This window comes from Lissotriton vulgaris, chromosome 8 (assembly GCF_964263255.1).
Source record: "Lissotriton vulgaris chromosome 8, aLisVul1.2, whole genome shotgun sequence".
NCBI lineage: Eukaryota > Metazoa > Chordata > Amphibia > Caudata > Salamandridae > Lissotriton > Lissotriton vulgaris.
The window spans coordinates 1,436,162,947-1,436,188,108 of record NC_141696.1 but is presented as its reverse complement, the minus strand read 5'-3'; the positions used below and the strand labels follow the sequence as shown (position 1 = coordinate 1,436,188,108).

General features: G+C 44.5%; 1 protein-coding gene across 3 annotated transcripts in view; it reads left to right on the top strand.

Annotated features, from left to right (window-relative positions):
- The window catches only part of LOC147698896 (uncharacterized), a 120,843-nt gene that overhangs the window by 30,591 nt on the left and 65,090 nt on the right, over positions 1-25,162 (top strand). For all 3 annotated transcript variants that reach the window (XM_086935514.1, XM_086935511.1, XM_086935512.1), the window contains exon 2: positions 1,646-1,742. In XM_086935514.1, the coding sequence (XP_086791640.1) occupies positions 1,685-1,742 (58 nt within the window). In that variant the 5' untranslated portion in view covers positions 1,646-1,684. The remainder of the gene's footprint in view (positions 1-1,645; positions 1,743-25,162) is intronic.

Sequence of the window (25,162 nt, the reverse complement as noted above, 5' to 3'; positions counted from 1 at the left end):
GGAAGATACTTGGGACTAAAGGACATGCTAACACCGGCACGTTAATAGTGCGTAGCTTACATCTCCAAGCAAGCGTTTGGAGAAATGTTGTGTCCTGCGAGACATGTTCTAGTGTCTCGACAGGAACAGTTAGTAGCCACTCCCCTATGGGAGTGCGAACACTTGCACCTCCACATGCATCCCTCACAGGTGTCACGAGTGACGTAAGCCTGTCAATAAAAGGGCACATGCTCGTGGCCAGTTCCAGCACCTAACCACTGTGTGTCCGTGTACCATTATTCCTCAGCATGTGGGCCTAGGGCCCACGCCAACACAACACCAAGAAATATGACCACACACTATGTGAGTATCATATTTACTAATAGACTGCTGTCATTTGCAGTTTCCGTAGTCCAAAAAAGCCCCAAACAAAATAATCCAAAATATACAAAAGAGAAGTTACAACTCTTAGAGGACAAGCAAAGATGAATTTTACCTGGTAATTTGACTAATTACAAAGAAATATGGAATTCCACCCGATTCCTTGCCTTCTAAGTCATCGTGCTAGAAATTAGGAATAGCTTAACAGCTAAATTTGAAAGGAATCAACATTTCACTCGTTCAAAAAGAGTAGATTCTAGTAATGAATACATATAAAGAATATTTATGTATCAATACCACAGAGGTGGCGATAGCAACTCAGCATATTTGGATAATTCCAAATTTGTATTGAATTTTTTTTTCTTACTATCTTTGGCACTGTTCGACGAATGTGCATGAAACATCCATTACGTTTCTTCATCAAGCATGGCCTAAAAATAAAGGGCAGGAGTTCCACGAGTGATATTTGTCATTTTAACTCACGTAAAATTATTTGCTCCTTCTTATAGAAAGAACAGCTGAGTGGAATTACACCAGACTTGACATGTAACTAATACTTTACTCAAGGAAGTGAAGAGAAATTATTGTTTAAAACATGTTCAGGCTTGGACATGAATGGTTACATTTGAGAGATATTTTGTCTTATTATCATGCAGATCCCATGTGAATGCGTGAAACCACGGCGACGCCACTGCAACAAGTGAAAGCACAACATTGGATTTGGGAGCTTTTCTCCCGTCGTCCATCGCAAATTCAAGAATTAAGCTGTGGGTGCAAATCCATTGTGCTCTAATTAGTAGGCCATCAGAGAAAATGTTCTGTTGCAGCTGACATTACCCAACAAAGTGCATTGCTGAAGGCCATGAAGGGGTTGGCCACCCCGTTGACTGCAGGATGGGGCCCTGTGTCAAACCAAAGGGGATGATGGACGGAGTGTTGAACATGGCAAGCACTCACCCCCAGTCAACTGAACTGGGTTAAATCCATCATCATTCTTTAGCTCACTCACTCCGCCACCCCAGTTCAGACATGGCCATATGCAAATTAGACTGACTCTGTGCCTCATGGGAACACTCCAGCCCGAACTGCCAAGCCGTGTCTTCCCTGGACCGGAAACCCCTGCAACTTAAATCTCTCTTTCTTTGTTGTATATTACAGACTTGCTGTCCGCAGAGCTCCGACAACACTTAACTCACTCTCTCTTTCTTTTACGTTACTGTCATAATTGCTAAAGTCACATATGCGAGCGCCCCTAACTTGCACTCTCTTTTGTTTTATATTACAGTATAGTCGTGAGCGCTCTCTACCGGCCAGTGACTGAACTATGCATTCCAGGGCTTTGGCTGTGGCTTTGGTCCTGATTCTTGGGACAACGCTTTCAGGTGAGTTCCGAACATGTTCTAAATGACTGAACTGATGGAGGTGCAGAAGCCTGGAATTGGCCAAACACTACCAATTCGGAGACAACCCAATAAATAAGTACTAATGTCCTGGTTTGCCAAAGTTTTTTTCCTGGCTTAATGTGCTAAACCAGGAAAAAATGTCCCTCATTAGTCTTAAGACCCTCTGATATCTGAAAGGGAGGCCTGTGTGGCGAAGAGTTTTGCCCTGCCTTCAAATGGTCTTAAGACTGCTCCTCCAAGCCTAAAACAGTCTTACTCTGACATTTGAGGCAGAAGAAGGTTTAAAGATTGCTTAATTTAGGAAGTCGTTTTGGTGCCTTAATCCCTAATAGTTGTATGATGTATTATCAATAACAAAATATTTTGGTTCAACTATGTCTTTGTAAAACTAGGGGGCAAGGTTTTGGCGCTGCCCCATGTTTATGTGATATCTTAAATCTAGGGCTGCACCAAGGTCCATGGGTGTTGTGGGGGAACACCCACCACCATGCCCATGGAACTCCTCTTTGACGCAGAGTAAGGGAAGGCATTCACTTGCGCTGCTTTGCTTACTCCATATCTACAAAGCCACGAAAAGTGTTGCAAAGTGACTTTTCGTGGCCTCGTAGATATGGGTAAGCACAGTGTGCTGCCTGAACGTCAAGAAAAGTGACGTTCCGGCAGTTCTAAATAAGCCCCAGAGTGTCCAGATTTTCTAAAGTTGATAGGGCAGAAAGACAGTTGCACATCTTTATTTTAAACTACAAGAAGTGACCAAGGGCCTCATGTACAAAGGGTTTTGAGAGTTTGCAAACCATTTAATTTGGTAAATTAGAGGGTTTGTGAACCCTAAATTCCTTTTTCAAATGTACCAAACCCATTTAGCAATTTGGAACCGGTTTACTGAATTGCTAAATGGGTTTAGGAAGCCATACTGAATAAGGCGTGTCTAGGACGTCCCTTCCGAAGACCGATTTCCTATGCTCGCAAATTAATTAAGGGACTAATTTATGAGGAATTGGAGTAGGGCAGAGCAACAAGACTTCTTGCTGAGCTGCACTATGCCAATTTGAAAGGGTAGGAATTCACCCTATTTCTGAAAGACAGTGCATTCCTGTCCTTTCTGCCTGTGCTGGTGCACAATTCGCTGCCTAGCACAAACGTAGACAGCCTTGCGCCATGGTGCAAGGGTGCCTCTTTTGCAGACAGGATTGTTTTGTGCAGAAAGGGGCATTTTACTCTTGCTATGTGGGCTGTAGAATGCAGCACACATGGAAAGAGGAAAAAACTAGCAGAAATAAAAATATTTCCTCTCGTTACGCCTGCTCTGCGGAGGTGTAAGGTTTTGGCGCTACTCCAGGTTTATGTGATTAAGTAAATCTGGGGCAGTGTGTGAAAACCCGGTGCAACGCCCACGGAATGCCTCTCTGATGCAGAGTATATGGACAGTTTTTTATTTCAGTTTCAAAATTTGAAAAGTTGTTTGTAATTAAAGTAGAAAAGGATTATTTATCAACAAAAGTGTTAATTGCGAAACTTCACTAAAAACTTCATTCGGTTGGTATTTCACCCTTGATATAATAGGAAAACATAACAGTAATACGTGTTTATTAATAATGCTGGATTACTTAATTGTACTCTTCACTAACCTTATTTCTAGGCCTCATATCCCTTTAGCAATGAGCTGAACCTTCACTCAGTTATATCTGCTGTTTTTGCCTGTACATATCTTCGCATGTGTTTGTGAAAAATTACAGAGGCTCCATTTTTTTATCAGAAAGGGATTTGAGAACTTCCTGTTTCTCCCCTCTTAAGTTCCTGATAGATAAGCAGGATGTAATTCAATCTCTGATTGCTGCGATTCGTTAGGGAGGTGGGGGAATCAGTGCTTAATCTGTAAAAGAATAAGGTCCACATGCATGAAACAATTTTGCATTCGCAAACGGTTCAAATCGCAAAATTCAGCTGTTTGCGAATGCAAAATAGCCTTTCATAACGTATGAAAGGCTCTGTAGTTGAACTTTTAGGTAATCACAAAAATTGCAATTACCCAAAATTGCGACTACAAATAGGAATCGCAAATTGAGATTCCCTAAGCACATGTACCAAGCATTTTCTAAACGCAAACAAGCGTTTATGAAATACTTTTACCATCGACTTGATGTCTTAGCAGAAGCAGACCTCTGTAGGTGGATGTCGAACACACTAGACGCCGTCCTCCCTATGAGATCGGCAGGAAGAAAGGAAAAAAGACTACACACCGCCCCTTGGTACACACCTGAGCTGAGGGTTATGCGGAGGGCATGCAAAAAATTAGAGCGTGCCTGGAGGAAAAACTGGGAAGTAGCTAGTAAGACGGAATACCGAACGGCAATGAGGAGCTACAAGCTCTCCATCCGGCTAGCTATAATTAGTTTTTTGAAGAGAAAATTAGTAATGCCTCCAACTCCTCAAGAGAAACTTTCTTGGTGGTTAAAGAACTTTTGAGGGTTCCTACACCTTCTGCTCCCAAGGAGAATTTGGAAGACAAATGCAATAATCTGGCACAGTACTTCCATACAAAAATTGAAAAAATTCTGATCTCCCTTCCCCAATCCAGGATAGGACTTGAGCCTTTGGAGGATGAGGGCCTACCTTAGAGGACCTTGGAATCCTTTGGGCCAGTCACTAAGGATGAAGCCCTTAAAGTCTTACGCTCTATTAAGAGTGGCTCTCCCCGGGATGTTGTCCCCATGAGGATTCTTAAACAGGTTGCCCTTCCATTGTGAAGCCCATTACCTCAGTTATCAATGCCTCATTAGGCGCGGGTATAGTCCCACCCAATTGGAAGAGTGCAATAGTAAAAGCCCTCCTAAAAAAACCCAGCCTAGACCTCCTAGATATGGCTAATTACAGGCCCATCTCGCTCCTCCCAGGACTTAGTAAAATCACGGAAAAATTGGTTAACTGTCAGTTATCCAATTTCCTTCAGTCCAACGTGTGCTAAGAAGCTCCCAAACAGGCTGTCGCCCGGGCCAAGGCACTGACACCGCCTTGCTGGCAGTCACGGAGGAGGCACGCTGCATTTTGGATTCGGGAGGATCAGTGGCAGTGATCCTCCTGGACCTTAGTGCAGCGTTCAACACTGTTAACCATCGAGTGTTACTCCAGCGACTGTCAGACGCCAGAGTGAGGGGGACATCGCTGAACTGGCTCAGGTCATTCCTCAGCAAAAGATCTTTCCAGGTCTGGGAAGGGGGCGCACGATCGTCATCCACCCACCTCCATTGTGGTGTGCCCCAGGGCTCTTCCCTGAGTCCTACACTATTTAACGTGTACATGGCCCCCTTGCAGGATGTGGTGGCTCCATTTAACATCAAGATCGTGAGCTACGCCGACGACACCCAACTGGTGTTCGCCCTCTCCCAATCCACGGACAACTCCCAGATACTTCACGCCTGCCTCTCAAAAGTCTATTCTTGGATGGGGGACTCAGCATTAAAACTGAATGGGTCCAAAACGGAGATAATGCTGATGGGACTAAAAACTCCCTCTCTCCCCTGCTCGGCCTGGCCCAGCTGCCTAGGACCCCCTCCCGAACCCAAGGCTGAGATCAAGAGCCTGGGCATTTGGTTGGAACAAGATCTTTCCTTTAGGACCCAGGCCTCCAAACTAGCGGGTGTCTGCTTTGGCCTCCTCCGATTGGTACGCAAAGTACTGCCTTTGATTCCTTTTTTATCTCGGAAGCTCTTAATCCAGGGTCTGATCATGTCCAGGTTGGACTTCAGCAATGCGATCTACCTCGGTGCCCCTGAGATCACTCTGAACAGACTTCAACAAGTTCAGAATGCGGCAGCACAAATGCTATACAACATCCCCATGTCTCGTTCGGCCAAACCAGCACTGAGGGCGTTACACTGGCTGCCAATACGGGAAAGGGTCAAATTTAAATCCCTCTGCCTTGCGCACAAAATCTTGCAAGGCAAAGGCCCTCCCGTCCTTCAAAAGATGGTGATCCCGTATAAAGCCAGCAGAACCTTATGCTCAGACCAGCAACATCTGACCGTTGTCCCCAGGATTAAAAAGGCCCGATCAGGAGGAAGGAGATTCTCCGTTAATGTCGCTACCCTTTGGAATGCTCTCCCCCTAGGTCTACGCGCGGAACCATGTCTTTTGCGTTTTAGAAAACAATTGAAAACTTTCCTCTTCTGCTGATCTTTTCTGCCTCTGCTCTCTGCTAGTAATACTCTGTTGGCAAAGCGCTGGGATGCTCCAGGGTAACCGTGCGCTGTATAAAACCGATCTAATAATAATAATGATAACCATGTGCAATTTTAAAAAATGCACCCAAAAAGCATTGTTTAAAGAGCCATGTAATGCACACATGCGCTCGGGCATGTCTGTGCTTTATATGTGCACATTTGTTTTTTGGATTGCTTCAGGGGGGCCTGGGTCCCGGGGCACCCTTGGGTTTGCAGTACCTAATTTGCTTAATAACACATAGGTAATTGCAAATTTGATAATGCAAAACCATTCGCATCTGTGGGCCTTTAGGCGCATAGGAACTAACGGAGTAGTATTACCTATAAGCGATTACCTATTTGCGATTGCGAATCTTAAAGAATTGGTATTGGGTGATCACTACTTTCTCACATACCATTTTGCATTCCTTAAATAGAAATGTCTTAAAATTCGCTATTTAGGGAACGTGTCCCTAAGTGCTGGGGTCCAACAGTTTGCTCAGAAGCCTGAAGCCAGTGCTTTGAAGGTCAGGGTGACGAATAGCAAGCCTGCATCGTCATGTTTGCATGTCATGCTTCTTTTATCCAACACCAGACACACCCCGCCAATTTATCTGACTGTTTCAAGTTCTTGTTCATCACTGATTTCTTTCTTTGTTACTGTTTTACTGTCTGTTTCTCCCTCCTCCTCCTTCCCCTCTCTTATGTTTTCTCTCTGTCATTTTTTTCTTCATTTAAAATCTTTATTTGATCTATTAAAAAAAGATCATAAAAGCACAAATGCATTATATCAAACCGTTAAAAAGACCGTAACACAATTTACATTAATAACATTTTAGGTAAGCTTTACAGTAATTCAAGTTAGTGTGCCCATTGACTTTTTTTTTCTCATACAAGCCCACAGAAAAGATGCTACTGAGAACCAAAGTTTAGAAATAGGGAGACACTGCCAACATGCGATCAAAGTTTAGAATTAGGGAGACACTGCCAAGAGCTCAGGGTTGAGAATTGCTTGCGCTTCTCAGTTAGGACTGATGCCTCAACTTGGCCTTGCCAAAAATTCCCTAAGAACAGACTTGATCCTCAGCAGACCCACAGGTAGATAAGCGTATATTTATTGTCAGGGTGGCAGGCTAGAAGATGTCGGATTTCAGTGGCCAGCCCTCCTACGAAATATTCACCTAGCTCGGTCATTTTATCTTTTTAAGTTAGAGATATTTTATTTGATTTTGAAAGCGAAATGAGGAAACTTGTCTTATCAAAAATTACAGCAACGGTAAATTGATAGATTTGCACATTTCTAAAATAGTAGTAAAAACATAATTAATGTAAAACCCTTTTATGAATCTTGACTTAAAACTGTCAAAGATATCAGGTTTTTGCCTAATCTGTGCCAGATCCAAAGGAAGTGATGCACTTTTTCTATCGCCACCAAATACAGTGGAGCATGAGAGCTGGTGGTTGAAGCAGGGATCGGAGAAAGAATTAGAGAAAAATAAGAGACACAGGCCTCCACATTGAGTCTCGTCACTTCCGGTGTCAAGGAAGGCTGCAGGCTGCAGTGGATCTCTATAAAATAAAGAGATATCTTAAGTAATTCCTCAACAGAACACTGAATGTACGTGTAATGTTGAAATGATATTGTGTTATGGGGTTACGCTGTGAGAACTGACTGTTTCTTGCCATAAAAGTTTCTTTAATGTAGATGGTTGACATATAAATACGAACCCACGGCAACACAGCAAGCAGGCAGACAAGCGGAGAGTAACTGACTCTCACTCGTCAACCAGAGCTCCAAATTCTATCAACCAGAAAGGTGAGGCATAAGGGTTCGGACGGAATTAAAAGATACAGAAACAATAAACTCATATACATAACCTACATACCACATCACCCCGCTTTCCCTGCAAACAAAAAAACAATTAGTCCAGAATATAATCATCCATCAATTTAGATGGCAGCCTGATGGTGCGATGGCTGCGAGAAAGCCGTCCCTCAACACCAACTTGTGAATTTGGTTGAGAGGGCGAGCCTCCGAACAACATGTCCAACAGGAGCACAAAAAGAATCAGAAGCAGCAGGTACAATGGGATCATTTCCAGAACCAGAAGACTCAAAGGGGATGCCAGGATGAATACCAATTGTTGAAGAAAATTCATTGTTTTCATCTCTATCATCATAAACTTGTTTACAAATCTCAGCTTGTTCATTTGTGAGTTTCACCACTCGATCCTTATTCCACCATCCCCTCCCATCCAACAGAAGAGAAGGTTTACTTATCTCATTACGCGTACAGGAAGAGGAAAGGTAGATTGACCTTTAGACACTAAAGGTTTCTTAATGAGAACCTAATCATTTACTGAAAAGTTCTCAGGTTTGACTCTAGAGTTGCTGTCATAGTACTTTTTTTGCTTGACTTGTTTAGACAAAACTCTACTTCTGATGACATCACGATCATCACTCTCAAACCTCTTACCAATCAAATAGGGACCAGCACTAAGATTAGAAAACCAATCACGGATCAATTTTGAGCTTGCTTCCCTACCTCTGAGAACTTTGAAAGGAGTGACTCCAGTGGTGCAATGATGTGAAGTGAGATAAGCTCAAACTTTCTCTTGCAAGAAATCAGCAACTTCAACATTAGCTGCAACAGCAATCTGAATACCTTCCCTCAGAATGCAATTTGCCCTCTCAACAAATCCATTAGCGGAAGGATTGTACAATGCAACTTGGTAGTGTTTAATATCAAATGTATTCAAGAAATCCGTCATATCCTCAGAGACAAAAGAAACACCATTGTCCGTAACAATGGAACTAGGTGCACCTTCAATTTTGAAAATGTTCTCTAAAAAAGAAATGACAGAAGCGGAGTTAGCCACCTCAACAAAAGAGTAATATAACCAGTAGAGATAAATAGGCTATACCAACAAACAAATATCTAATTCAAGATGGAGGAAGATTGAAAGGCCCAGAAAAATCAAGACCAATTTTCTCTCAATGCATCTCAGGAAAAGGAACTGAAAACTAAGGTTTTTTGTAGAGTTTCTAGTGTTTATCTGAGACAACACACTAGGGACATTTCAAAACAAAATTGACAACCATAAAACCCAAACCTGGCCACCAGTAAACCTGTTTGATTTTCTTTGTAGTAGCAGACATACCCATATGCCCCTCATGAGCAATGGCAGCAATCTTGACCCTTAATAAATGAGGAGGCACAAATAATCTGTTGCAAATGGAAATGCCAATTTTCAGAAGATAGCTCCTCGCTTACCTGTGCAAAAGACCTCAACTCACTAGATTAGGTTTTACTAGTGGGCCACTTGTTTCTAACAAAAAACTTGACTTTCTTCAAAATGTCATCTTTTTCCATTGCTAGGACCCAATCTTCATGTGAACATTTACTACCACTTGCAGGTACTACATTAATGACACCAACAACACAGTAATCATCAAGGTCATCTAAAACACTGAAATTGCAAGGTAAAGGGATATGAGATAAACAGTCAGCACAAACATTCCTTCCACCTTGGATATACTTGACATCTAGATCGTATTTTTGTAATTTGGAAAGAAGCCTGACCAGGGATTGCAGGCGCCTTACCCAAACCATTACCAGCTAAGAGAAACACCAAAGGTTTGTGATCAGTACAAATATCACATTTCGTCCCCCAAATGTAGGTTTGGAATTTTTGCTCAGCCCAAACAACACCCAGGGCTTCCCTCTCAATGGTGCTCTAGTGGCACTCAACTTCAGAAAGAGATTTAGAAGCAAAAGCAATGGTATTCTCTTGCCCATCTGTCCACTGCCCAAAAACAGCTCCTAATCCTTTAAGACTAGCATCAACAGTGATAAATGAATCACCAGAAGGATCAAATGAGCATAAAGCACAGGCATTGACGACAAAAGATTTGAGCTTCTCAAACGCTGTAGACATGGAGTCACTGCAGACAAATTTCACACCTTTTTTAAGTAAATCTCTCAAAGGTTGCCCAGCAAGAGAGTAACCAGGAACAAACCTGGTGTAGTATTTGCAAAGGCCAAGAGAAGAACGTAAAATATTCTTATCAATACGCGCAGGAGCATTTTTAATGGCCTAAAGGTTACAGAATTTTGGCTTGATCCCTTCTGCAGAGATAAGATGTTCCAACCTTATTACCAAAATGTTTGCACTTGTTGGATTTGACTGTCATGCCAGTGGAATTAAGTACATTAAGTACCTTACATAAGGGTTGAACATGTTCATCTTTGGACTCGGTAAAAACAAGAATGTCATCTTGAAATGCCTGAACATACGGCCTATCCCCAAATAACCCATCCATGAGCTTTTGGAAGACACTTGCCGCGGATGAAAGTCCAAATGGAAGTCTGAGATATTTAAAATCACCACATGGAGTTACAAGCACTGAAAGAGGTTGAGATTCTTCAGAGAGTAGAATCTGGTGATATGTCGAATGTAGGTCAATGGTGGAGAAGAATTTGGCATTACCAATATTGGCCAACATCTCCTAGATGTGTGGAAGAGGATGGCAATCCACAAGAATGTTGTGATTAAGAGATCTGAAATCAACACACAATCTGAGATCCCCAGTCTTTTTTGCTGCCTAAATAACCAGAGAAACCCATTCTGAGGCATCAATGGGTGCAATGGTGCACTCCGATTTGAGTTTATTCAACAAATGTTTGAGGTCCTCTCTAATACTAAGGGGAACAGGTCTCACTTTGTGGACAACAGGGGCAGCACCACTGTTAAGTTTGATGCAGTGCTCAAACGCCTTAACAGAACCCACAGCATCTTTGAATACACCATGGAAAGAGTCAACAAGGTGTGAAACAATATCATCTTCTGAGTCTAGGAGCAGAATGTCCTTATTAAGAGGACCTAGAGTGATAGGAGGACCTTGCCCAGGATACAAAATAATTCCTAAACATGCAAGATCTTTCCACCCAACAATATCCCTGACATTAACAGCTATGATGGGTGGGAGGGAGTTCTCCTACAACGCAGCCAAGACCTGGATCCCCTGTCAACCTCAGACGCCCCCCAACATTGCACACATTCAGGAAAGACCTCAAGACCTGGCTTTCCGACTGATCCAGAGCAGATTTCCCCCCCAGCGCTTTGCGACCCTCGCGGTTGAGTAGCTCGCTTTCTAAAACAACGGATTGATTGATAACAGCAACATAGATTTTGGTTTTGGTGAATCTGTCCAAACATTCCACCAGCCCCCAAAAGAACCTAATAAGTTGATAGCCTGCTCACTAAAAGCCTTAGGATTGATGTCAGGGGACAACAGAGAAGTACCAGGTGACCATGATTCATAAAATGTACGGTCAGCAAGAATAGTAATCGGGGCAGCAGAATCAGCCATGACAGAGATAGATCTCTCATCGACAATTGCATCAACAATGGGTCCCTTAACGGAGGTGACATTGGAACAATCAGTGATATCCACAGTGAATAAGACATTTGTAAATTTCTTCTCACATTGTTGTACTTCAAAGTCAGTATCATCCACAGAAACATTTGAAATTTTGACTTTGCTTAAGGAAGAGCTAGCTCCACCTCTACATACACTTTGGAAGTGACTAAACTTGTTGCAACACTAGCACTGCTTACCAATAGCAGGACATGTTGGATTGTTTCCAATGTGGTTCTTAGAACCACAGCGAAAACAAACAAGCTGTTTGCGAGGAGGTTGTCCCCTACGACTAGTTTTTGTCAGAGACTTGTTTGATGCTAACTGCACAAACAACATCATCGTCACACACAACATTGACAGAAGAAGGAGAGGGAGCAGAGTGGCTGGGTAGAACTTTGGAGGTGACAATGGACCTTTCTATGCTCAAGGCAATATCCAATACTTCAGTAAGGGTAGGATTACGACAAGTAAGTAAACGCTCTTGAATTTTTTTAGAAGACTAGTAAAAAACAAATTGGTCTCTAATATGAGTGTCAATGTTAGCACCAAATATGCACTTTTCAGCTTGAAATCTGAGAGAAGCAACATTGTCTTCTATGGATTCATAGGAGGATTGTTTGCACATAGCAAAGTTGAAATCTTTCTAATAAAACATTTGACACATCAAGATATTGTTTCCTTGTGTGTTCTTTTGGTTCCAAATAAACGTTCCAGCAGAGTCTTCAGAGGTTGGAGCTGGAGAACGAGGAAGATTAGGAAAAATTCTTTGACTAGCAATTCCTAAATGGTTGAACAGCATAGCCATGTTCCTCGAAGGTGTATAACCTTCATCATCAATGGCCGCTAAATAGTTTTCAAAAATACGAAGCCATTCTAGCAATTTAATATCTGGTTTACCCACTTTTTGTAATAAGGGTGGTGGTTAAATGAGACCGTGATTACTAGCCATGAAGCAGAGAATATGAACAAAAATGAGAAAATTGGCACAACAGATGTGATAAAGATGAAAAGAAAAACGTGTAGATAAATATGCAAATTACCAGAAAGTTAGTGTAAAATATGTGCCAATTAGGCGTAAAATAATGTCCCACACAACAGGTGTGCGGATCACCGAAGTAGTAAGCAAACAACTATGAGCACCAATAATGTGCCACACAGCAGTTGTGCGGATCACCGACGTTGTAATGTAGCAGAAATGAATACCTGCACGTAAGGTGTACAGATCATCGAAGTGTAATAAATGCCATTGGAAATTTTAAGGAATAATGAAAGGAAGAAAGAAATGCCAAAACAGATGTGTGGATCACCGATGCTACAACTAGGGTGTAGACGCCAAGAAATCAACAGGTATCGCACAGCAGGTGTGCGAATCACAGAAGAAACTGAGGGGAATATTACCAAGGGCCTCATCGCTGCTTTAGCGGGAATTTTTCCCGCTAAAGTGGCGATAATTTAATCACCCTATTACCTAGCTGTCGCTAACACCAGTTAGCGAGAGCTAATAGGCGATAGCGGGCATTTAGGGGCCCACTTTGCATGTCAGCGATAATTATCGCTAATGACATGCAAAGTGGGCGTGCCAAGATGTTAACAACTGGAAACAGTCGCTAACATCGCTATCCCCTATTACCAACTTTTGAAAATAATCGCGCTAAGCGCGATTATTTCCAAAAGTTAACGCCTGCCCAGAGTAGTTCTTAGCCATGTTATCCAATGGTAGGTGGATAACATGGCTAAGAGCATTTGCTCGGTAATGCATGAATATCGCTGACTTTTCAGCGATATTCATGCATTTCGGCCGATTTTTATCGCTTAGGGGATAAACCTTGATAATATCAAGGCTCCTAAGCAATAAAAATAGGCGAGGCTCGGCGATATAATTTTGGCCGCTAACCAAGCTTAGCGATATTTTTCGCTTATGCTTGGTAATATGCCCCTGAGTGAGAATAACACCAACAGGCTCTTGAAGCTTAACAGTGCGATCCTTACTCAAGATGGCCCCCAACGTGCTGCGATAGCACGCACAGTCAATCAGCCAATGAATTCTCAGAAGCGTAGTGTGCTGGCTCCCACAGCAGTGTGACGAATAGCTGAAGCGAAGAGAGTGGCTGGAATGATGGCAATGCTGTCACAGGAGCGCGAGTAAGCACTTTGAGGCAGAAAAAGGCAGAGCAAGGCCAAGGAAGCAGATTGAGGCACAACAATGCCAAGCAAGGCCAAGTAAGGAGCATGAGGGCTGGCGTGTGTAGGCGTGGGTAGGCATATAAGTACAAACCCACGGCCACGCAGCAAGCAGGCAGACGAGGGGACAGTATCTGACTCTCCCTCGTCAACTCGAGTTCCAATTCCATCAACCAGAACCCTGAGACATAAGGGATCTGACAGAATTAAAGATACTGAAACAATAAACTCATATACATAACCTACATACCACAACAGGTAAACCTTATAAATGTCTCTGCATAACCAACTCTACATGCTTTGACACAGTAATGGGAATTCCTGAAAGTTAAACATAAAGGGGCAGATTTACAAGCCCCATGCTCCACTTTTGCGCCCCCGTTGCGTCACTTCTGTGACGCAGCGGCGGCGTAAAGCCAGCCCCATGCTGCGGTGTATTTACATTGTGAAGCATCTAGGGAGATGCGTCACGTTGTAAAGCCCCGCACCACATGAAACCTGCGCTGGCGCAGAAACGACCCACAAAAGTGGCTGAGTGATATCTACCGGATCTCACTCAGTCACTTTACCGACCCCACTGCATCAAAACGTTGCGCCTGCTTGAAGCAGGCGCAAGGCTTGATGCACCATGTTGGACAGTGCTGGAGTTGCGTTGTGCCCACGACGCAACTCCAGCACTGAGCCAACCTTACGCCTGCAGATGCAACACGCATCTGTTTATGCTTGCGCATTTACAATACGGCGCATCTGTGGTGGCGCAAGGGTAAACTTGCGTGAGGCATCTTTCCTGGCGCATCCCTGCTGATTTGCAGGGATGCGCCAGGAAACGTAAATCTGCCCCAAAGAGTATTGAATATCTTGCAAATCATACATACAGTTGCTCTTCTCCCTATGTTAGAATAACTACCTCAAGCTGCTTCACTATACACCCTCTTTCGAAAGATGTATATAGTTGATACTTGATTACTGTAAACTGAAAACATAAGAAACATCATTAACATTCTGCAATTCCCTTCACTTTGTAATGCATTTGTATACTTGAACTCTAATAGCTTATAAACTGTCTGTGTTAATATTTGTATACATACGAAATGTTCTGTTCCATAATAGGAATTTTAACTAAACAGTTAAGTTCAAACAACAAAATAAATAGCTGAAAGTTAACTTGCAAATTACACACAACTTCAGGATGTTTCTCTGAGAATCAAATTGCCCGTTATCCAATTCGTAGGGGAAAAAAGGCCATGCCTCTTGAAAACCAGCATCCATTTTGTGATGTCTGGCTACTGCACCATTGTAGCACAAATTGAGTAGAAAGGACACAAGCAACACAAGGAAAGCTATACCTGAAAATTCAAGATAGCTGCATCGCTCTAGATAAGGGAGAGACTGTGGTCCAGTGGGAAATGTAGTTCACTGCCGATACACTGTAGCTTGCACGTTCCCTATACACAAGCAGGATCAAATCAGTCAGTGAACATAATCTGTAATGGCTAGAATCTTTGGGGTATATTTACAAGAACGTGTGCTAAACATCACCAAAAAATGCTAATGCACCTTTACACATAGCAGCCAATCGCGTGAAAGTAACCCTGTGTTAACGTGGAATTCACAACAAGGCGGTAGCATGCGATAGTCTGCCGAAACCGCGGTTAATGTCTGCGATACAACCACCTCGGCGGAGATAAAAACACAAACCCCAACGTGTTTAAAAAACTTGATATGCCCAAACGCGATAAGAAAACAGTGACAACCAGCGAGGCGCCAGCAATACCCATGCGTACCGCGGGAAAAAGCACAAGAACAGCATTCGGAAAATGCCACTAAAAAAACAACATCAACTGCGGAGTACCATGGATGCACCCTGACCCACTGCAGAGGACAACATAAACCCCACAAATCCCCACGGAGGAACACCCAGGAATACAGGGCCCGTGGAAGGCAAATGAGAAGAGGAAGAGGGAGATGGGGTACAGTCGCCAGGAAAAAATGATTATCGCCAAGGATGAGCCAGAACACCACCACCAACTGTCCGTCACCTCCGTTTCATTGGCAACAAAGAGGCAAAGATGGCACACAACCCCGGACCATGTGAATGCCGTTGCATGGCAGAGGAGGACAATGGAAGAGCACAAGAGGCCCTGGACTGATGTGAATGGCAAAACCAAGCAGAAACTCGCTGCCAACATGGAAGCAGCAATGCACCCTGGAGGAGGGGGGCCAGCAGAACACCAGGAGCTGAATGACTTGGAGAAGATGGTGGCCACAGTCACCAGGCGGGAGACAGTGATAGGAGTCGGGGATCCGGACACTGTCCAACGTGAACCAACACCACATCAACAGGGTGCGCACCGATCAGGGAGTGGGTGAATGGGGGAAGACAGGCTCAATGGCACACATGCACAAATGAGCAGAGCACACTGCACACCCACAATGACTCAGGATCATGTCCCTGATACCACGGGAACACTTCAACACACATACAAACACCAAGTAGTCCCACGTACACCATGTGCTCAAAGGGGCACCCACACAACACATCAACAAGCACACAACCAACACATAAACACCCGCGAAACACAGCAAATGCATATAAGTCAGCCACACTGACAATGCAAGAGACACCACATGACGAGTAGCGTGTCTGCAGTCCAATCACCATGACAATGTACACGGCACAACACTGAGGTGGCTGAGTGCGGACCACAACTGAAAAGGAGCAGGTCACACGCGGACACAACCACCTGCACAAACAACCCTGACTTCAATGACACATCTGTGGAAAAACCATGCCTAAGAGTCACAAATCGACAAAGAGCACAAGTTACCCAAGTCTGCAACATCTCAGCACTATGGAAGCACAGAACTGACAGGCACACCGCCTGAAAGGGACCAGTGGCAGACAAATCAAAGCAGCAGGAGTGAATCAACCACTGTGCAGAATACGCACATAGGTATAAGTGCACCTCGTCATTGACAACATTCCGGTACAAACAGCAACACCTCCACAACAGAACACAGGACACTACTGGTGCAGCAAATGTGCACAACATGGAAAATCACATCTGGCACAGCAGGAAACTGTGACATGACAATGTACAAGTACAACCTGTAACCTGCAAATATGTTTTATTTTATGTTTTATTCACGCATGCTGTGTTTTGGGACATTTTGCACTGTCCCATGATTGCCAGGGACGGTCACAATGCCACGTGCTCATGAGAAGTAATTGTCAATGATGGTGTACCTACGGGCCATTCCTGCTGCAGCTGCAGTGGGATGTGAGCCACCTGCCCCATTGTCCCCATCATCGTCCGGTACTTCTGGAACTGGGATCCATGGGGCATTGGTGCGTTCACAGATGTTGTGCAACACACAACATGCAAAGATCATCTTGCAAGCAATCTCCTGGGTGTACAGGAGCTTTCCACCTGTGCCGTCCAGGTACCTGAAACGTGACTTCAACACGCCAAATGTGCATTCAACGGCCATGGTGCGTATGTGGGCTGCATTGTACTGCCTCTGGGCGGGTGTGTTCGGGTCTCAGAGGGGTGTCATCATCCAAGGGCAGAGTCAATATCCTTGATCACCTGTGAAAGTTCAGGGAGAAAAGAGTCAATACTTGGTTCAGCAGGATGTGATGGCAGGCCCACTAATCAAGTGACGCCTGTGCTGGCTGTGTGTGGGGTGAGTTAAGCCAGCCCTCAGGGAGTAGCTGGTGCTGGCAACAACTCCAACAGTCATCAGGCACTCAGGCAAGCAATGGCAGAACAACAAAGAGGGATGACTTGAGTCGCGCAGGGTTAGTGGCCCGGGATGCACAGCGGCCGACACTGGCCCACCGCCACGGGACGCTGACTTGCGGGGCCCTGGGGCAGGGTCACAAGTGCAGAGCAGGTTTCTGTAGATGTAAAAGGAGCTTGTCCCGGAGTGTCTCGGTGAACAGTGGAAGGTGTACCCCCAGGGCATGATGCAGAGGGCACATGCCAGCTGAGTCCGGCAACATGGATGATATGAAGGCCACAGACTCATGCCGGACACCAAGTCTGTACCTGCCTGTTGCTGATGACAACCCCCAGGGCACAGGCTCAGACACCAATGATGTTCCGCCGGAGGCCGACGGTCACTCACGGCGCACAGGGTTAATGTCACCACTTGTCGCCGGCTTGCGTTGAACAGGGCTAGTGGCACAACGTGTCGACGGCTTGCGTTGAACAGGGTTAGGGGCACCACATGTCGCCGGCCTGCCATATGGAATTATGCCTCACTGATCGAAGGGAGTCTGGAACTGTGGCCACTGCCACAGATTTGGGGTCACTGCCATTCAGGACTCAGGACACAGTTCCACCTGTGGGACCTACTGTGACGAAGGGGACGCCGGTGGAGTATGTCAATGAGAAAGGAGTAATGTGGACCAGCAGTGGTCTGCGGAGGCTGCAGAGGTTGTGGGACCGGGGCTTGGAACTTGCCCCGGCACATGGTGGACCCTCTTTGACACACAGTGGTGTCGGCAGGTGAGCAGTGCAGCCTTGGGGGGCAGGGGCGGGACGGCCTGGTCTGGGTATCAGCGTCCCGGGGTGCAGCAGGCGCACAGGTTCAGAGGCCTGCTGCTCACGACGTTGGCCTCATGGCAGACTGCGAGGCGCCACCCTGTTAGTGACATTGGCCTTTCCGGGAAACGCCACAGGGTTTTTGTCCACACCCCTGTGCAGACACGGCGTACTTAGGGCCCACCCACTACGCTCACGCACACAAGGGGGGAGGCAGCGAGCGACATTTTCGCTATCTGAGCCACGGCCTGGTGTGACATGGTTGCGTTCACTGTTCACTACTCTCCAGTCACCAGCAGCTGTGGTCTGCATGGACATATCTGTGGTATTCCTACCCATGTCTGTCCTGAACATCCACACCTCACTTGTCGTTGTGTCCATTGCCATTCACGGGTCACTTGCATCCTTCGCACATGGCTGAATTCCGCATCTACACACATTCAGCTGTTGTGTGGCTGTGGTGCCATGGTATGGCTGTATTGTATGCAGGGGTAGAACAGGATCACCATGGAGTGGTGTTGTTGTGTCTGGTAGGTAGGCATGTTGATTGCCATGTTGTATGTGGTTTGGTCACATGTGCATTCAGACAGTTGTGCGCTGTGTGATGGTGGCTTTGAGGTATGTGGTATGTTGCTTTGGCACTTACCAACGAGCAGTCCAGTTCCATATGATCCCTCCTAGAAGCGCTGGTTGATGATGGACTGTTGGGAGATGTAGGGATCGTGCACACCGCTGGGGTAGTTTGCGACAACATTGGTGGAGAGTCCCCGGGGACTATTGCCTGCACATTGATGGGATGCGTGTGCTTTCTGTTGCGGTATTGGTGTGCTGTATCCGCGGGGGGCACAAGTGGGACATGTGTGCACTCTATTACCTCCAACACGGGAATCCAGCTATGGCGTAGAAGCCTTGTCTCCTGCTGTTCCTGCGCAGTGTGGGGGAAGTGAAGGTACTGGGGTTTGAAGCTGAGGATAGCATCCAGGACAGGTGTGATGAACTTTGATAGGGCTGGCTGTAATACCCCTCTGACTCTGGCAATTGTTGGTTGGAAGGTACCAGAGGCCAACAGGTGCATCACAGCCAGCAGCTTTGTATGCGGAAGGATGCTAGTTCTATGCTGTGTTGGGACCGTCAACCCGTGGGCGATGAGGGTCATGATGCGGATGATGGTTGTCCTTTTTAGCCTGTAATGGGCAATGACTTCCTTGGCGTTAGGTCTGTGAGATTGGTGCGTTTTCAGTAGGTCCGCTGTCTTACTTTGCACTGCCTTTGAGGTGGTCTGGGGGAGAGGGGGGGGGGGGGGGGGCAGGGCGGATCTGGGTCCTGGGTGTGGTGGCGGTCCTGGGGGTTGGTAGCGGTGGGTGTTGTGGCCCTGTTCCGGCTCCGAGATGCATGATGAGTAGCTCTATGGCATCGCTTGTTGTTCGGGTGTGGCTGTGTGCGGGGCTCTGTTGTCTACTGCAGGTAGTCGTTTGGCTTTACACCTGCAGGAGGAAGGTGTTAAATACCTGCTGCTACCGCTGCTTATTGCGTTGTTTTGACTCGCGGATCTGGCATTTCGTTATGAAAGTGGTGTTGTGGTTTTTTGTGTGTTTTTGCACGGGAATGCTTACTCTGCATCTCATTAGGGTTAGTTGGTAGTGTCTACCGTGGAGATACATTTTGGGGCAGTTATCGCGGGAATACAGGCGATGTCTGCAGTTTGCACAAGCTTGTGAATGGGGTGTTAAATCTATCTCCACTTTTGATGCGTTAAGGTGGGGATAAATCGGAGATAAGTACTTGTGAATAGCCCCCTTTGTCTTTGCTGGCAGGACCTCAGTGTAGATAGTTTTAAGGGACTGCTTTCTCGCACATGAACCTGACATGATGGTAAGCACACATCCTGACAAAGGATAAAACCAGCTAGTAGTGGAACACTGTGACCACAAACACCGAGGCTTACACACACACACACAGTCTTTCTCACATGCACACAAGATCATTGTGTGGTGGGCCCTGAGATTCATAGCAGTATATATTGGAAGACCCAGAGTGAGAATGAGGGTTGCACTGTCGAGACCACTGAGAGAAATTCGACCCGATTGAGGACCTGAGAAGACAGTGCTGTTACACAGACAACAGAGGAACTGAATTGGGGAGGGGGAGGGTGGGTTTAAAAGCTATATAAGAGCCATGGGTGTAACTACCAGTGGTGCAGCCAGCGGAATGCCACCGGGCCCCAGAGGTGGGAATTGGCCCAGTCTGCCCTGCACTAATTGCAGTCAGTGTAGAGCTTTCACTTTCAGAATTTTTTTAACACAGAGCGTGCCTGGGCCTGGTTATTTGTTTACTCTTTGGAGAGGAATGAGTGAGGGATACAGAGGGATTATAAAATAAGGTTGAAATGTAAAAGAGGAAAGGGATAAAAGAAAACGAGAGGGTGAAAGTGAAGACGGAAAATGTAACAGAATGGGAGAAGATGCTAAGGATCAGACTGAAAGAAGAGCGAAGGAGGCAAGGAAGGGAACCAGAAATAAGTGTGTTTGAAGAGAATTAGGCAGATAAGGAAGATTTGTAGACAGAAGTGAGGGAAGAGAGTGACAGAACGAGAGAGAGAGAGAGAGAGAGAGAGAGAGAGAGAGAGAGAGAGAGAGAGAGAGAGAGAGAGAGAGAGAGAGAGAGAGAGAGAGATTGAGGTGTAGCATTGGGTAGAGGTCATGAATCGGACAAAAGAGATGAGAAAGGAATGGCAAGAGGGAGGAGAGAAGGAAAGACAGGTATAATGGAGAACCTGGAGACCGGTAAGCAGGCCTGTAGCCATCATTATTGCAGCAAGTGAAGTAACACCAAGGTCAAGGAATGTGATGGGCCCCCTGCACTCCAAATATCATTTTTTAATACTTGCTTGCTTTATACAGTCTGCGCCACTCAGAGGGACAAAACTAGCAACACTGAAGCAGGTAAAGTGGCAGCAGTGCATTGAGGCCCCAAGCTCCCTTTCTACCTCAGTAAAGCTATATGAGCTTCTTCAGTTTTTAAAAACTACAAGGTAAGAGTGGCAGATTTACGAATAAATGACTAAATGCAGCCCAGCAACCAAAGCTGCTACACTGCATTGCATGAGAGGGAGAGAGAAGGACAGTGTACTCTCTTCCCAAGCACTGCCACCCTTTCAGGCTTCCTAGCACCATACACACACATTTGCGTCATGATATTCTTAAGTCCAAAGACACATTAGAAGAGATAACTGAGGGACAAATTACCAACAACTAGCGATAATTATCGCTATGTTGGTTTAGCGGCGATATTTTTATCACCGAGCTGCGGCGATTTTTATCGCTTAGGAACCTTGCTATTATCAAGGTTTATCTCCTAAGCGAAAAATCGGCCGAAATGCATGAATATCGCTGAAAAGTCAGCGATATTCATGCATTTCCGAGCTAATGCTCTTAGCCATGTTATCCACCTCCCATTAGATAACATGGCTAAGAACTGCTCAGGGCAGGTGTAAGCTTTTGGAGATATTCGCGCTTGGCGCGAATATCTCCAAAAGTTGGTAATAGGAGATAGCGATGTTAGCGATTATTTCCAGTCGCTAACATCTTGGCACGCCCACTTTGCATGTCATTAGTGATAAATATCACTGACATGCAAAGCGGGGCCCAAGATGGTCGCTATGTCCTACTAGCTGTCGCTAACTGGTGTTAGCGACAGCTTGGTAATAGGGAGATCATATTATCTCCGCTTTCTTGGCTTTTAAAGCCAAAAAAGCGGAGATAAACCCCCTTGATAATATGCCCCTGAGTATATTAGTGTTCTCTAGCTCCGTTCCAGTGTCAGCAATAATCATAGCAGCAACATTCGAATTAAACTCCCAAAAATAATTGCCTCACCAAAATTTTAATTGCCCTCCCAAAGGGGCAAATCGTTGAAGAGGGTTGAGGAGGGGGCATAAAGAGGAAGAGAATGATCCATCTTACTGAGTACATGAATACAAGACACCTATCTGCAATAAATGGAAGAGGAAGAATTAGAAGGCAGAAAACCTAATAAACAGGTAAAGGCAAAATTGGACAGTTATGCAATAAGATGAAAGAATGCAGTCTCAGTAAATAAAACAAAGAGGTCTACAAATCGAATTTGATAAGGGAGATACAAAATGTAATTAGATATCCTATCAAAGTATAAAGACAATATTTAAGGACAAAGTATTCAAAATTCAATAAAGTCTTTGAGCAATCCTGGCTTCTTTTTGGCTCAATGGTTTTCAATCTTCCTGTTTGTTCTATTCCTGGTGTTTATATGGTCTATTGATATACCATTGTCTGAACTAGGTATCATAGGACATTTGACCGATCTCTCCACACTTCAAGTACGACCATCCTCCTAATCGTTTTAGCTATAAGTGGTTTGGGAAACACAGAACTTTTTCCCTTACAGACTTCAGGCTGATTGGTTGCCACCATGCCTCCAACCTGCCACTCTTGCTCTTTTTCAACATGATCAATATAATAACTATACTTATATTTGTTTTGATGTCCCTTAATTCTCTCATTAGCAATGTTATGCTGTAAACAAATTGGATCACCACCATTTAGCCAGTTAGGAGTCAATTTCATACCTGGTTCCCTTCCTCGTGATAGAAATAATTGGAGAAATATCAGTAACAGAACTGGGCATGATATGATATGACCATAACATGTCCCATAAAGATTTTCAACATAATTGTGAGATGCATTAGCTAGTTGGATATATTCCTTCATCATCTTATTGACCCTTTCCTCCAACCCATTAGCCCTTGGGCAATATAATGCTGTTCTCTGGTGACATTTAGACATGTTTTCCAGGAAATCTTTCATGGAGTCAGAGGTAAATTGATTACCAGTATCAGCACCAGTAATGTGCTAGAAATGCCTTTAGTAGACAAACATTTCAACAAATCCATGTTAGTAATATTGTTCACCATTTTGTATGTGATGTACTGAAAGTAATAATGCACTAAAACAAATATGATTTTTTTTACAACATTGTGTCTGTATATTGGTCCAATTATGTCCAAACCTACACTGTCCCGCGGCTCAAATTGGACCACCACTGGGGATGAAGCAGGATTTTGAATGGATTTAAATTCATCACTCAACCCACAAGCATAGCAGTCTCTTACTTTATACTCCAACATCACATCCATTTTTGGGAACCAATAGGCAGCACTCACTCTAGCCTTGGTGAGACTTCATGTACCAAGTCTCTCAATATTAAGTCACCTTTTAAAGAAAGCTCAGTTCTGACTTCCCAGAAAGCTTATTAACTTCAAGTAATTCATTCATTCTGTTAGGCCACCGATTCCAAACAAATTCACTCATTCTATTGGGCCACCCATTACAAACAAATTATTTGAGAAGAGAAATTTTGATGTCTTTATCCAGGCTGTCTTTCCACATGGCTTGCATAATAGTTGGAATGTCTATGGACATGACAGACACATTAGGTGGGGAGATAGTTTCACAGGCCCCACCGATAAGAATTGAAGAGGGCCAGGGAGGGGGGCACAACGGGGGCGAGAATGAACCCTCTTACTGAGTACATGAACACAACACATCACTGTCACCACTGCTCGTAGGCAGAGCCATGTGTCAAACACCTGTGGGTTGGAGCATGGGAACACCCATGTCCCACTCATGGAACACTTCTTGATATAAAGTAATGCAAAGTGGCTATTTGTGTTACCTTCATCAACCTGTGACCACAACATTTTTTTTCTGCCCCGGAAAGTACATAGGGGCATATTAACAAGGAACAGGGAAAATTAACGCTAAGGGCGCTTAGCGTTAAGTTTTTTAATGCCCGCTATCGCTGGATAATATTGCCTGGTTATCGCGTTATTAACAACGCTAATGGCCTAGGCGATAAAAAATCCAGCGATGGCGGCATTTTGGGAGGTTATCGCTGGTAATTCAGCGATAAAACTACAAGGATAGGGATATACTTGTTGATAGCCAATGGTGGACTTAGCCATGTAATCCACCTCCCATTGGATTACATAGCTAAATCTGAAAATTAGCAGACGTTAAAAAGCAGCGTTAACCGTGGTTAGCGCTGCTTTTTTTGTCCCTAACAGGGTTAGCATGAAGCTTGATAATAGGAGAAATGTCGCTTAGCGACACTTCTCCTATTATTTTGCTCTGGAACGCCCACTTTGCATCTCATTAGAGATGCAAGGAAAGCAAAGTGAAAAAGGGTGCTAACATGCGATTTTGCATGTTAGCACCCTGTTGTTGAGCGGGCGATATATTTTTATCTCCGCTTCTTTGGCTTTTAAAGGCAAAAAAGCGGAGATAAAGCCCTTGTTAATATGCCCCATAGTTTATCAAGACTTTCCACTGGTTTGCATCACTGTTTGTGACATTTCACCGGCACAAAGCCTTGATAAATGTGCCCCAATGTTTTGTTTTTCTCACACAAAGTTGTGGAGATGTGTATAGATGAAAATGAAGTGGATTGATGTCATTGAAGAAGGACCTTGATGTAAGTGCACTCTATTTCCTCGATCTTTACCTCATAACAGCACTCACAACGTTATATTTTACTGCCATATTTCCCAACTGTAAATTGTGAAATGACATGTTTATCTGCAATAAATAAGGTTTTTATTTATGACACTCTTGATCATTTCTAAATTATACTGACCATGTTATCACCCTGTCTTATTTTCTTCCCAATTCCCTCTTTGTATCTATCTCTCTCTCTTCACCTGTCACTCTTTAACTCGCTTTTCATCCCTATCTCATTCTCTGTCTCTTTCTCTTTTCTGTGTATCCCATTCCATCTCATTCAAGTGTTTCCTTCTTCCTCTCATATACTCTCATCTTTCTAAATCTCTTTTTGTTCCTTGCAGTCTCACTGTCACATGCCCTGTTTTCCATTCCTCACTTTGTTTCTCACTCTCCCTTTATCGCACATTCTCTCTTGTTCACTTTATGCCCCTCATATTCTTTCTTTGATAGCCATGAATAAACCAGGATAACAAAGCCATTACAAGTAGTATAAACCAAAGGTGCATTAA